We start from the raw sequence: 12,890 nt of genomic DNA on the forward strand, positions 1-12,890 counted from the left end.
ATTATGGTCTAAATCAGTCTTTCCCTCCATTGCTAAATGTAAGGTAATGTGAAATTAATTTTCAGTTGGGAGTAAGTCAGTGAAAAATTTGGGCTTGTACCATTGCCCAAGCTTTGTTTGTTAGAGGACATCTTCATTCTTACTTTCCTTTGCTTCCTTTTACTTTCCTCTCCCCAAATTGCATGGTGGCAAGAATTTATTTTGTTCCATTCTCAGTATTTTTCTTCCCCTTCCATTTTGTGAAATGGGTTTGATTTTGTTAGACACAAAAGAAAAACAATAGGGTGGGTTAAATTTTTTTTTCTAATTGCTTGGTGTAACTTCCTTGTGCATTTCCAGTTTTCTGCACCTGCTCCTAAACAACCCTCATCATTGATGGAAGCCAATAAGAAATACTTTTGTAATAAATCTCTGGACGCTGAACACATGACCTGTTAAGTAGGTGAAACCAAGGGAGATGGCAGAGGCTCCTAGGCTCCCTAGGCTCCTCAGTTAGTGTTTTATTGATATTGCTTAGGATTTATAGCTAGTATGTTATTTTTTTAAATTAATTAATTTTATTTTTGGCTGTGTTGGGTCTTCGTTGCTGCACGTGGCCTTTCTCTCGTTGCAGTGAGTGGGAACTACTCTTTGTTGCGGTGCGCGGTGCTCGGGCTTCTCATTGCAGTGGCTTCTCATGTTGTGGAGCGTGGGCTCTAGGCGCACGGGCTTCAGTAGTTGCCGCACGCGGGCTCAGTAGTTGTGGCTCGCGGGCTCTAGAGTGCAGGCTCAGTCGTTGTGGCTCATGGGCTTAGTTGCTCCGTGGCATGTGGCATCTTCCCGGACCAGGGATCGAACCTGTGTCCCCTGCAATGGCAGGCGGATTCTTAACCACTGTGCTGCCAGGGAAGTCCTGCTAGTATGTTATATCACTGCTATATTTCTGTACCGAAAGCAGGGCTTTTTTGATTTTCAGTGTTGTTAAGTCCTCTTAGTACCTCTATTTTAACTGTATTTTTTAAATGCTTAAGGAAACAGTTCTTTTCTATTGTACCTCCCAGGTGCAGTATTCTGGGTAATTTTCATTTGGAATGGGCAAATATATCGGCCCATTATGTATATCTAAATAATCATTTAGAAATGATGTTGATGATTTTCAGAATGCATTTAGAAAAGTGGCTTTAAAATCCATTGTGTCTTTTCAGCATGCATCAATCCATCACAGTGTGGAGGTCTTGTCCTCCAATAAGAGGTTAGAGGCTGTTAGCCACTCAACTCTCCCCCGCACCCCCAAATCCCATACACACTTTTCCAAAAGATCTTCTAGAGTCCCGTCGTTCTTCTTATAGATGTTAGTTATGATATCAATCACATTATTTTATAATTATTACGACTCACAGCTCCTCAAGGGCAGGGATACCAGCACTGCACTTGTCATAGAGCAGTTGTTCAATCCACTTTTACTGAATGAATGAAGATTCTTCTGCGTAAATGGATTTTTCAAACATAGGTGCAATGGGAGCTTCTAAGCAGCTAGTGAAGAATACAAATGTCAGGTAATATTTGTCTTCACTTCCTTCAGTGTCCGTTGTATGTGCACGATCCATCACAGTTGCTGTATTTTCCAGTTACTTAAGGATCCTTCTGTTACTCTTTCACACATTCACTTACCAGAAGCTTCTAAACAGGTTTCATTGCTATCTCTGTAGTAAAATTCTTACGGTTGGTATTTTATTTCTTATATATTATTTTTATTTTTGAGCAGCTTCTGTGCCTTGGCAGTCAGTTTCTAAGTCTTTCAGTCTTACTAGGTCAATAACTCTTGCTTATAGCAGCATAGCTGCCTTTCCTCTTTGGAGTTTAACACATCTGATTTCTGTCCCATCTGTTCCATTAGCTTGCCTTGTAATTCCATGTCTGCTTTAAATTTCAATTATTTATGTATAACTGAATCACTTTGCTGTACACCTGAAACTAATACAACATTGTTAATCAACTATACTCCAATATGAAATAAAAATTTAAAAAAATAATAACCTTCAGTTATTATTTCTTCACTGATTAAAAACTCAGATCTGCATGTTTTTAGACAATCATAGTAATCTCTACCAGGACCAGTACTGGTTTGAACTAGTTGTCATGAAGTAGCAGAAGTACTGGGTATAGAGTTAAAAGACCTAAGTCTGAAGGCAGCTCAGCCACTATCATTAGCTATTTGGCCTTGAGCAAATCATTTAATCTTTCTGAAATTCAGCTTTGTCATCTGTAAAATGAGGGTTATAAAACCTATTTTCTGCGTCTAAATAAGATTATGTGAAGGTGTTTTGTACATTATAAAACACTGGTAGTAGTGACTTCTTTGGTTCTTTTTTATGCTCTAAGTAATACATGAATTTTACATTTTGTAAATTCAAATAATTCAGATAAAGCATGCCCTCTCGACCTTCCACAGATCTTATTCTTCTCTCTAGAGGGAACCACTGTTAGAAGTTTGTTGTATATCCCTCTAGATCTTCTCTGTGCATTTATTTACTTTTCTATATGCATGTAGAAATACCTCTTTTTGTATTGTGACTTAAAGGGATAGCACACCGACTGTTCTTGCTGTCATTTAATATGACTTGAGATAGTTCACTGAGATTTTACCTTTTAAAACACTTGCAGTTTAACAGAGGATGTTGAATAGTCAACAATATCAACAGTAGTTGATAACACTATTTCCCTATTATTGAGGTGCTTTTTAGTTTAGTTTATATTCTGACTACAGTGCTGTTGCAAACAGCACTGCATTGAAAAATCTTTGCACATGCTTCTTTGAGCATAAGTTCAGGTGATTCTCTAGAGTAAAGAGATCAGAGATATGAAATTACAAGAAGGTATGAGTATTTAATATTTTAATAATTATTGTCAAATTGCTTTCCAAAAGAGTAGTCCCAATATGCTTATTTCCTACTATTAGATGTGAAGATATCTATTTACTCTTCTTCCTGCCAATTTGTCATATTTTCATTTTCATTTTTGTCAGTCTATGGGTGGAAAGTGATACCTCAACTCTAAAAGAATGTTCACAGGCAGCAGTGGTTTGTGAGTATAACTGGAATCAATTTAAATATCTATTAACAGGAAAACAAGAGGGGTTTAAATAAATTGTGACATAGTCATAAAATAGAATATTAAGCAGTAGTCAAAATTAGTGAATACAGTGACATGCATAAGTGGAGATAAATCTCATAAAATGAGAAAAAAGGAAATTGCTATACAATAGGATTCATTTCTATAAAATTCAAAAACACGCAAAGTTCACGCATTTTGAAGGGACAGATATATACGTGGTAAAATTAAAAACGAAAGCAAACCTTTGTCGTTAAGTATAGTCCACTTTGAGAGAGGCGGCTCGTGTCTGAGTGCTGGAGAGTTCTAGGTAGCCTCGGGTGAGCGATGGGGAAGAAAGGAGGACTACTTTGCTGAGCAGGTGGAGGGGGAAGTCCGTTTCCTCTGGCACATCTCTGTGTACCTGTTATATCTGTCTTTGCTGTTAAAGTTTTTGACAATACTTGCTTGTAGGAATGTACTTTTTTTTTTTCCTTAAAAAAAGTTTTCTGCATTGTTGAACTCAAGAATATAGTCTATACATGGGATAGTCTCTGGGAGTGACAAATCTTTGTTAGTGATGCTTTTGTGTTTTTTTTTTTTTTTTTTTTTTTTGCGGTACGCGGGCCTCTCACTGTTGTGGCCTCTCCCGTTGCGGAGCAACAGGCTCCGGACGCGCAGGCTCAGCGGCCATGGCTCACGGGCACAGCTGCTCCGCGGCATGTGGGATCTTCCCGGACCGGGGCACAAACCCGTGTCCCCTGCATCGGCAGGTGGACTCTCAACCACTGCGCCACCAGGGAAGCCCCTTTTGGGTGTTTTTGATGACTTTCTTCATCCTATAATTCCTTCCTCAGACAATCTTGAAATTTACTGTAAAGGAATAATATGGAATGGTTATTAGAGAATTTGATAAAGCGGGAGGAACAGGGGCTTTGGAGTCCAACAGACCTGGGTTGAAAGCTTGACTTTTCCACCTTTTATCTGTGCTTTATTATCTCCTTCTCCTTGCCACTTTCTCTTACTCCTCCCCTCCATCCTGAAACCACGCGTGATTGGTTGCTCAGTATCTAGTGGTTATTACCACGTTTATCATCATCATTGTTAAAATCTGTAGAGAGTGGTATTGAAGTAAATGTATAGACTCCAGAACAAACAAGGCACTTGGGGATTTTGGAAGGAGCCCTGTTCTTTTTGTTATGGTCTAAGCTGCATGTGTCTCATTTGTATGAAAATAGCCAGCCAACATTGCCTATTATTATTATTTTTAAATAACGGGTTTATTGACCTATAATTCATAGACCGTAAATCTCACCCTTTTCAAGTGTTTTTAGTGTTTTGTGGTTTTAAGCAAAATCATAGAGTTGTGAGTCCATCATCACTATTACAGAACATTTTCATCACCAAAAGTAAAACCCAGTTCCCACTGGCAGTTGCTCCCTTTAGTCCCTGGAACTACTAATCGACTTTCTTTCTCCATGGATTTGCCCCTTCTGAATATCTCATATAAATGGAATCATATAATTTGTGGCCTATTGTCTCTGGCTTTTTTCACTTAGCATGATGTTTTTAAAATTCATCTTTGTTGTATCAGCACTTCATTCCTTTTATTGCCAAATAATATTCAGTTATAGATATACAGTCCTTTGCTTATCCACTTATCAGTTGATGGACATTTGGATTATTTCACCTTTTCGGCTATTATGAAATAATTCTGCTATGAGCATTTGTGTACAAGGCTTTGTGTGGATGTATGTTTCCAGTTTTCTTGGTTATACCTAGTGTGGAATTGCTGGGTCACATGGTAACTCTTTTTTAACATTTTGAGGGACTTCCAAGCTATTTCCAAAGTGCCTGCACCATTTTATAGTCCCAACAGCAATGTATGAGATTCCAGTCTCTCCACGTTGTTGTTATACTTGTTATTGTCTGACTTTTTGATTATAGCCGTCCTAGTGGGTGTGAAGTGTCATCTCATTTGCATCTCATTTGATTTGCATTTGCATTTTCCTAATGACCAACAGTGTTGAGTATCTTTTTATGTGTTTATTGGCCATTTGTATATCCTGTTGGGGGAACTTCCTGTTCGCACCTTTTGCCCACTTAAAAATTTGGGTTGTCTTTCTAAGAGTTCTTTTATATTCTGACTACAAGCCCCTTATTGGACAAAGGATTTGCAAATATTTTCTCCTATTCTGTTGTCTTCTCACTTAGTTGATGGTGTCTTTTCCTCCCCAGCTTTATTGAGACATAATTGGCATTAACATTGTATAAGTTTAATGGGTACAACTTGTTGGTTTGATACATTTATATGTTGCAAAGTGATTACCGCCATAGCTGTAACTAACACCTGCATCATGTCACATAATTACTATTTATTTTTTGTGGTGAGAACATTTACAGTCTACTCTCTTAGCAACTTTCAAGTGTATCATTCAGTATTGTTAACTATAATCACTCTGTGTACATTAGATCCCCAGAATTGATGGTGTCCTTTGAAGCACAGAAGTTTTAAATTTTGATGAAGTCCACTTATCTATTTTTCGTCATTTGTGTCTTTGTAGTCATATTGAAGAAACCATTGCCTAACCAAAGGTCATGAAGGTTTAATCCTTTGTTTTCTTCTAAGAGTTTTATGATTTTAGGTCTGTGATCTATCTTGAGTTAATTTTGTATATGGTGTAAGATAGAGTTCCAGCTTTATTCTTTGACATGGGATATCCAGTTGTCCCAGCACCATTTGTTGAAAAGGCTATTCTTTCTAACATTGCTTTTCTTGGCACCCTTTTTAAAACTCAGTTGATTGTAACTGCAAGGGTTTATTTCTGGACTCTCAGTTGCACTTCATTGGTCTGTACGTCTGTTCTTAGGCAGTATTATACTGTCTTGATTACTGTAGCTTTGTAATGTGAGTCCTTCAACTTTGTTCTTTCTCGGGATCATTTTGGCATCTATAATTTTTAAAGGCAGTTATCTTTGGTGTACTCTCTTTAGGGAGACTTAACTTATAAATGTCTAAAATAGAGATTTAGGAAAAAAAGGAGAACTTGGGTTGTCTGTGATTGAGTCAGCAACTGAATGCCTAATAATTTCTGGTTATTGAACCTCATTTATTTATTTACACATTCTTCTGAATGTCCACCATGTGTTAGACACTGTGCTAGGTTGTGGGGAAACGATGATGAACAAGACATGGGGTCTGTGCAGGGAGCTGAAGTTGACACCTGGCTTTCATGTTTTTGAAAGGAGTATGGACTTTCGATGATCAACAAAGATATGGATGTAATGAAAGCAGATGTACCGTCAGGTGGCAGGTTTACTCTCGTCATAAACGAAGATCCTATCAAGGAAAATTCTTCTTAACTTACTCTTTTGCTAGTAGGAATGGAATAAGAGGATGCATATCTTTCAGATAGCTGTGTTGAGTACCTTGGAAAAACTATGAAAGCACTGTGTTCTCATTTACACCTTTGTGTGCATATGTATCTCCTCCCATTTAAAAGTTCCCTTGAAGGCGAGGGGCTTGTTTTACTGACTTACTCTGTCAGTCATCTAAACTACTTTGAAAATATTAGGTATTCAATATATGTTGACTGAATAATTGAATGAGTCAAGTAAGCCATAAGTGAGTGCTCATATTGTATGACATTGTATTAAATTAGGGTTTGTGTAGCTTTTATTTGCTATCATTTTTGCCCTCAAGGATCTTTTTTTTTTTTTTTTTTGCGGTACACGGGCCTCTCACTGTTGTGGCCTCTCCCGTTGCGGAGCACAGGCTCCGGACACGCAGGCTCAGCGGCCATAGCTCACGGGCCCAGCCGCTCCGCGGCATGTGGGATCCTCCTGGACCGGGGCACGAACCCATGTCCCCTGCATTGGCAGGCGGACCCCCAACCTCTGCACCACCAGGGAAGCCCCAGAGATCTTGATTTAATGGTTAATGTGAGGATGAGACACTCAGTATGAAACACCTTTACAAAAAGAAGATATATTAAATTATAAATAATATAAAAAGTAAATTGTACAAATAACCCAGTAAATTTTAACTTACTACACATATTAGGAGTCACCTGAGTTCATAAGATGATGTAGGATGGTAGAGGAAGTCCGGAACAGAGGTAGACTTTCATCTAGGTTTAAAAGAACTGAAGGAAAGCAGATTGATAGAGGGGAGGGACTAAAACTTCTCCAGGTCAAGAGACAGTTCTGAGTAGGGGTGGTACTGTCTCCTTCCTAACAAGGGGACTTTTGGAAATGTGTGGAAGTTTTTGGTTGTCCTAGTGTTCAGGACACTGAAAGCCTACTGGCTTTTAGAAGTTAAGGGCCGGGCATACTAGAGTTCCACGGTGTGAAGTTAGGAATTGATCTGCCCCAAATCCCAGTAGCGCTCTGTTTGAGATACACGGAGAAGGAAACAGATTTAGCTGTACAAGGAGGAACATGGTGCTTATGAATAGTGCTCCTAAGCAAATACTGTTTCTTATTTGTTTTTTTTGATATCATACGTGCTAAACTGAGAGATGTATATGGTTAGGTAGAACACCTTAGGAACTGGTGGAGGAATTTATGTCTGATCATTCTGGATGATTTTGATGATTCGCAACACTTTCTTTTGTCTTATGATTTTCTTTTCTTTCCTTTGTCTTAGAACGAGCCTCTGACCCCAGGTTATCATGGATTCCCAGCACGGGACAGCCAGGTTGGTATAAGCTGTTTATAACTCAGATAATATGTGTGTGTGTGTGTGTGTGTGTGTGTGTGTGTGTGTTTTATCTAAGGATGCTATGATAGAGAGCATTTCCTGAAATTATTTATTTTGGAGAGTGATATGGTTAATTTCAGCAATGGATTTACATTTAGAGATATAATAAAATATATTTCTTAACCCTAAAAATATTATAATCACATTATTGAAACTGTGGATATTATAGGGGGAAAGTCACTCAGGTACAGTCGTAATTGCTTTTGTTTTTTCTTCTCCAGGCTGTATGATAATTTTTTAACCTGGTTTTCTTGATGTCTCATAATTCTAAATGTTGGACTTGTCTCTTTATTCCCAGCCACTTAGCCCCTGCCTGCACAGATTTTTTGGGTCCCTGCAATAATCTGCAACAAGAAAATTCCATTCTCCTCCCTGGGGGAATTCAGCCTTATGGTTTTAATCAGGGAAGACTTTCTTGAGAGAGGGAAGTTTCTGCTGCCTTTCTTTGTTAGATAGGGAGGATGATTGGAAAAAGCCCAGGCTTTATTGTGGGTTAGAGCAAAACTGTTTCCTGCCAGGACACCCTCGGTATGGTTTAAGTGAGTGTGTAAAATGCTTTCCCTATCCTTTTGCCATTTGGAGCAGGTGAGGCTGACACAGAGTTAGGGTAGAACAGGCTTGGCTGCCTCAGAGAAATGGTGTGGCTTAAGACACCTAACCTCTTTGCTATTTGGGGATGTTGATCTTCTTCAGGAGATTTAAAATGGTAACTCCTAGAAACATCTCTCAATTTCTAGCCATCATTTATATCTTTGAATGTCTATCCACCATTCCTTATAGGGTTGTCCAAAAAAAGCCACCATTATTAGGCTTGTCCAAGGGATATGTCATCAGAGTGCTAAACCAAAGGGTTGACATAGCTCCCCTTTCCAGAACTTAGTTAAATCTCATCAAAACCCTGAAGCTGATCTTAAAAAACTAGGATGGCCCCATAATCAATAGTCACCTATTTGAGGGCCTTCCAGATTGAGAGTATTTGCCCAGTTCTGGTATTTTTGGTGTTGTATTGGCATCAGACTAGTCCCAGGTAGGGTATGGAGAAAAGGGGGGAGAGAAAATGCTGCTCATCTCTGTGTTCATCTCCCAGTGGGATCATCATTGTCGGAATTGAAGATTGTCCTATGGAAGCTCTTGGTGAAAGATACGGTCATTTACCCCAAACCTAAAGAGAATATAGAGGGTCTTTATTTTATTTCTTTCTGCTTTGGATCTGCCCTAGATAGAGCTTCTGTAAGCTGTGAAGTTTATGTCCTTTGATAGTATTTCTATATCCTGGCCATATATCAGAAAAAATACTGTTGCCTGGAGATCTAGCCCCCAACAATTCTGATTGAGTGAGTCTAAGATTGGGGCTTAGCCATTCAGATATTTAGAATTCCTATAGGTGATTTGTGTAGCCAAGGTCAAAAACTACAATCCTATGGGCTGCTTTAAAACAAGTGCTATTTTCTCTTTCATCGTGTACTTTCTACCTAGGACCCTTAAAACGTAAGGGACCATGGTCAGTCTCTGGATCTAGTTTTGTATATACTCATGCAGACATTTACTTATCAAATGTTGCTGATTTTGGATACAGGCTTATTTTAGATATAGGAAGGTAAAACTAATCAAAGTTAAGTATGGGAATAGACTTAATGAGTTTAAAAGAATCTGAAGAAGTACTGTGTAATGCTGTGTCCTTCCTCTGGGGATTACAGATCAATAAGGAATTAAGCAAAAGGAATTAAGAGGAATTTGTTAAAGCATAAAAAAGTAGTCTCTGCTTGGAACTACTTTGTTTTTCCTTTCTTTTGCAGCCAGACCCACTTCTGTAGCCTGCACATTACTCATACTGTCTCTGCTGTAGGCCTATGCAGACCCTTTTGCTGTGCTTTATAGCCGCCTAATTTACATAGAGGCACATTCTGATGGTGACGGTTTATTTTAGTTTATTTTCTTGGGCTTTATTTTGTTTTTCTGTCTGGATCTTTGAATTAGAGACCTTAGCATAGTGCAAACAGGCGAATATTGAATAGCTGCTTGTTGCATTTGATGAATACAGAATCCAAATGAGTCCTGCTAATTAATGTGCCTGACCTTGTGAACTCTCACTTCATGCTCTGAGGTTTGGGAGGCATTTATCAGTGTGAAACACTGGTCACTGAGCAGCCCGAGTTGGGCAGAAACTGAACTTGTGATCTTTACATCTTCGCAGAGTGGTTTGGCTCGGCAAATCCAGGAACCAGAGACTGGGGTGAAGGAGAATTTGGAGTGTGTGAATCTTTATTTGCTTTTCCTTATTCTTTTATGTTTCTTTTCTAAATAGATAGGAACCATACGCAGACAGGATTTCTATTAGCATCTAATGGTGATTTTAAAAGAGATAAAAATGATAATCTTTTGAGCACTGCAGAGAGCTTTCATCAAATATTTTCTCTTCTCATCCTCACCACCACCTCTTGAATGGGTAAGGCAAGTATTTCCTTGGGAAGGATAAGGAAACAGGCACACAGAGATTAAAGTGACTTATCCAAGGTAACAATACAGGTTAGCAGCTGAATAAGCACTGAAATTTGTCCTCTATTTGTTGAGGGTCCTCTATACTGGGGATTCTTGACTCACAAAGGGAAAATGGGGTCATGTGCAGTATGCCTGCTCACTCACTTTACTTATTTATCATTTGGTGGCTTCATAGATCCCTTGACACTGAACTTATGAATCTAGGAGTCCATGACCCTGGTTAAAAATTGTAACAACAAAGTTCCTTAGCACTAAGTGGGCCAGTATTTCACTGTTACGGTGGCCCTTTCCACCCTGTTACATACACCCCTGGTAACACATTTGAATTAAAAACCTGTGAAGGGGGCTTCCCTGGTGGCGCAGTGGTTAAGAATCCGCCTGCCAATGCAGGGGACATGGGTTCAAGCCCTGGTCCAGGAAGATCTCACATGCCGCGGAGCAGTTAAGCCCATGCGCCACAACTACTGAGCCTGCGCTCTAGAGCCTGTGAGCCACAACTACTGAGCCCACATGCCACAACTACTGAAGCCCACACACCTAGAGCCTGTGCTGTACAACAAGAGAAGCCACCGCAATGAGAAGCCTGCGCACCGCGATGAAGAGTAGCCCCTGCTTGCCGCAACTAGAAGAAAGCCCATGCGCAGCAACGAAGACCCAACACAGCCAAAAATAAATCAATAAAATAAAGGAAATAAAAGATTAAAAAAAAAGACCTGCGAAGGAAAGGAGGGGGAAAAGAAACCACCTGTCACCTTGTAGAGGTTTTCCTTTTTTATGCAAGGTCACCTCAGCCTTCTTTCCTAGTTAACAGGCTTTATGGGATGGCAATCCATTGCTTTTATAAAACACTCCAAGCCCGTCACTGTGCTTGCTAATGTGGTCTCTCCGTGCAAGTGGAGGAGACAAACATTGTTCCAGATTAGCAGAAGTGCACACCAGCTCAGAAAGGCTGCATGCTTTACTAAGGCCATGCAGGATTTTAGGTTGATGACACAATGTAGTGGTTTAGATTCCTAGCTGACCATCTCTTTGTGATCTGTGTGTGTGTACACATGCTTATGATAGAGTTCCCAAGTGTTGATTAAGGTTGGAATAGTTTGTGGTTTGTAACGTTCTCTAACTGAGAGAATGTTTGTGTGCATTAGCTCCAGAGCTTTTCTTTGGGAGGGACCTGGGAGCAGCAGTCTGCTTAGAAGGGGCCTTCGTTCTGCACAGCAAACTTACTGTCTCTGCTCATATTGTTCGTTGACTTGGAATGGCTTTCAGGGGGCTCTGGACAGTACAGGGGAGTCCTAAGGCTCGCCTCTTGTCTGTCACCTCTTGGTGCCACAACTTGTGTCTGCTGTAATTAAGGTGACTGTGTAGTTTATCATTCAAGTTGGGGCACTTTTGAGAGAGAAAAGGGATGCTGATGTGGAAGCAGTCCCAGGCAAACCTTGATGAATGGGATGTATGGTCATCCTAGCTATGATTAAAGAAATACAGTGAGTGTTCCCTTAACTGGAGTGATCAGGTTTGGGACTATGGCACGGTGCATTTCCCACACTTGACCTGTGGACATGAAGCGTTGCCATTCACATTGGAGATGAGAGCACAGACTCTTGGTTGGGTTCAGGTGTTGCATCAGCTATGGAACCAGGAATGTTAGTAAATTATGAAAACTAATGTTGGTGAGGAATTTTGCAGTTTACAGTGTATGCTTCCATGTATCAGTATTGATCTTCACAATAGCTCTGCTAGAAAGGTCAGGCTTTATTATCCCTATTTGGTAGCTAAGAAAACCAAACCAGAGGCTTTTAAATGAATTTCCCCATGTCACAGAGTTAGTGGCACAGTGAGACTTGAGTCCTGGATTCTCAGCCTCCATGTCTTGTATTTCCGTCTTGTGTTCTTCTGTCAGTGTTCTCTCCTCGTTGAATGGGGATGTTCTCTTCCTCGTGTGGCAAGATAAGATACTATGGAATCTTTGGAGAATGTAACAGCTTGGAAAGTCTTCACATGAACTGGAGGCCCCTTGCATAACTTATTTCTATCAAGTTTCCTTCATTTTGTTTGTTAAAGTAGCTTGTGGTCTACAGTTTATCTTTTTGTATTTTATTCACTTATTTTGCTTGCCAGCAGCACTGTGGACTATGATTGTGATTTGCTCTTTAGATTGGAGAACACTGCTTTCCTGGGAGTGTCACGAAAAACAGGCCCATGAGGAGTGAAATAAACCTTCCTTTTATAATTTTGCATCTTTAATGTAAAGAAGATTAATGTCACAGTTTTAGACTCTGATTTTTTAAATGCTAGTCAGTGGCTCCTTAAAAAGTTTTTTCCTTCGCTTTTCTAAAAGTATGTTGAAAACTATTATATACACATGCTCAAGTGATTCCCCCAGAATGGAAATATCAGAGGAGATGTTTAAGTTGACAGATGTGACTTGGATAATTAGGGATTTAAATTTGGAGTAGCAGCCTTACTTCTAATTTAGAGTATAGATTTTAAATGACCTAAGAGATTTTTTTCCCCAAAGTATTTTCTTTCTTCTTGAGAATTTTTAATTTCCCTTTTTCTA

General features: G+C 39.5%; 1 protein-coding gene across 20 annotated transcripts in view; it reads left to right on the forward strand.

Moving 5' to 3' along the window:
* RBFOX2 (RNA binding fox-1 homolog 2) overlaps nt 1-12,890 on the forward strand; it is a 261,344-nt gene that overhangs the window by 69,778 nt on the left and 178,676 nt on the right. For all 20 annotated transcript variants that reach the window (XM_060164660.1, XM_060164663.1, XM_060164661.1 and 17 more), the window contains exon 2: nt 7,718-7,768. In XM_060164660.1, the coding sequence (XP_060020643.1) occupies nt 7,718-7,768 (51 nt within the window). The remainder of the gene's footprint in view (nt 1-7,717; nt 7,769-12,890) is intronic.

This window comes from Lagenorhynchus albirostris, chromosome 11 (genome assembly GCF_949774975.1).
Source record: "Lagenorhynchus albirostris chromosome 11, mLagAlb1.1, whole genome shotgun sequence".
NCBI lineage: Eukaryota > Metazoa > Chordata > Mammalia > Artiodactyla > Delphinidae > Lagenorhynchus > Lagenorhynchus albirostris.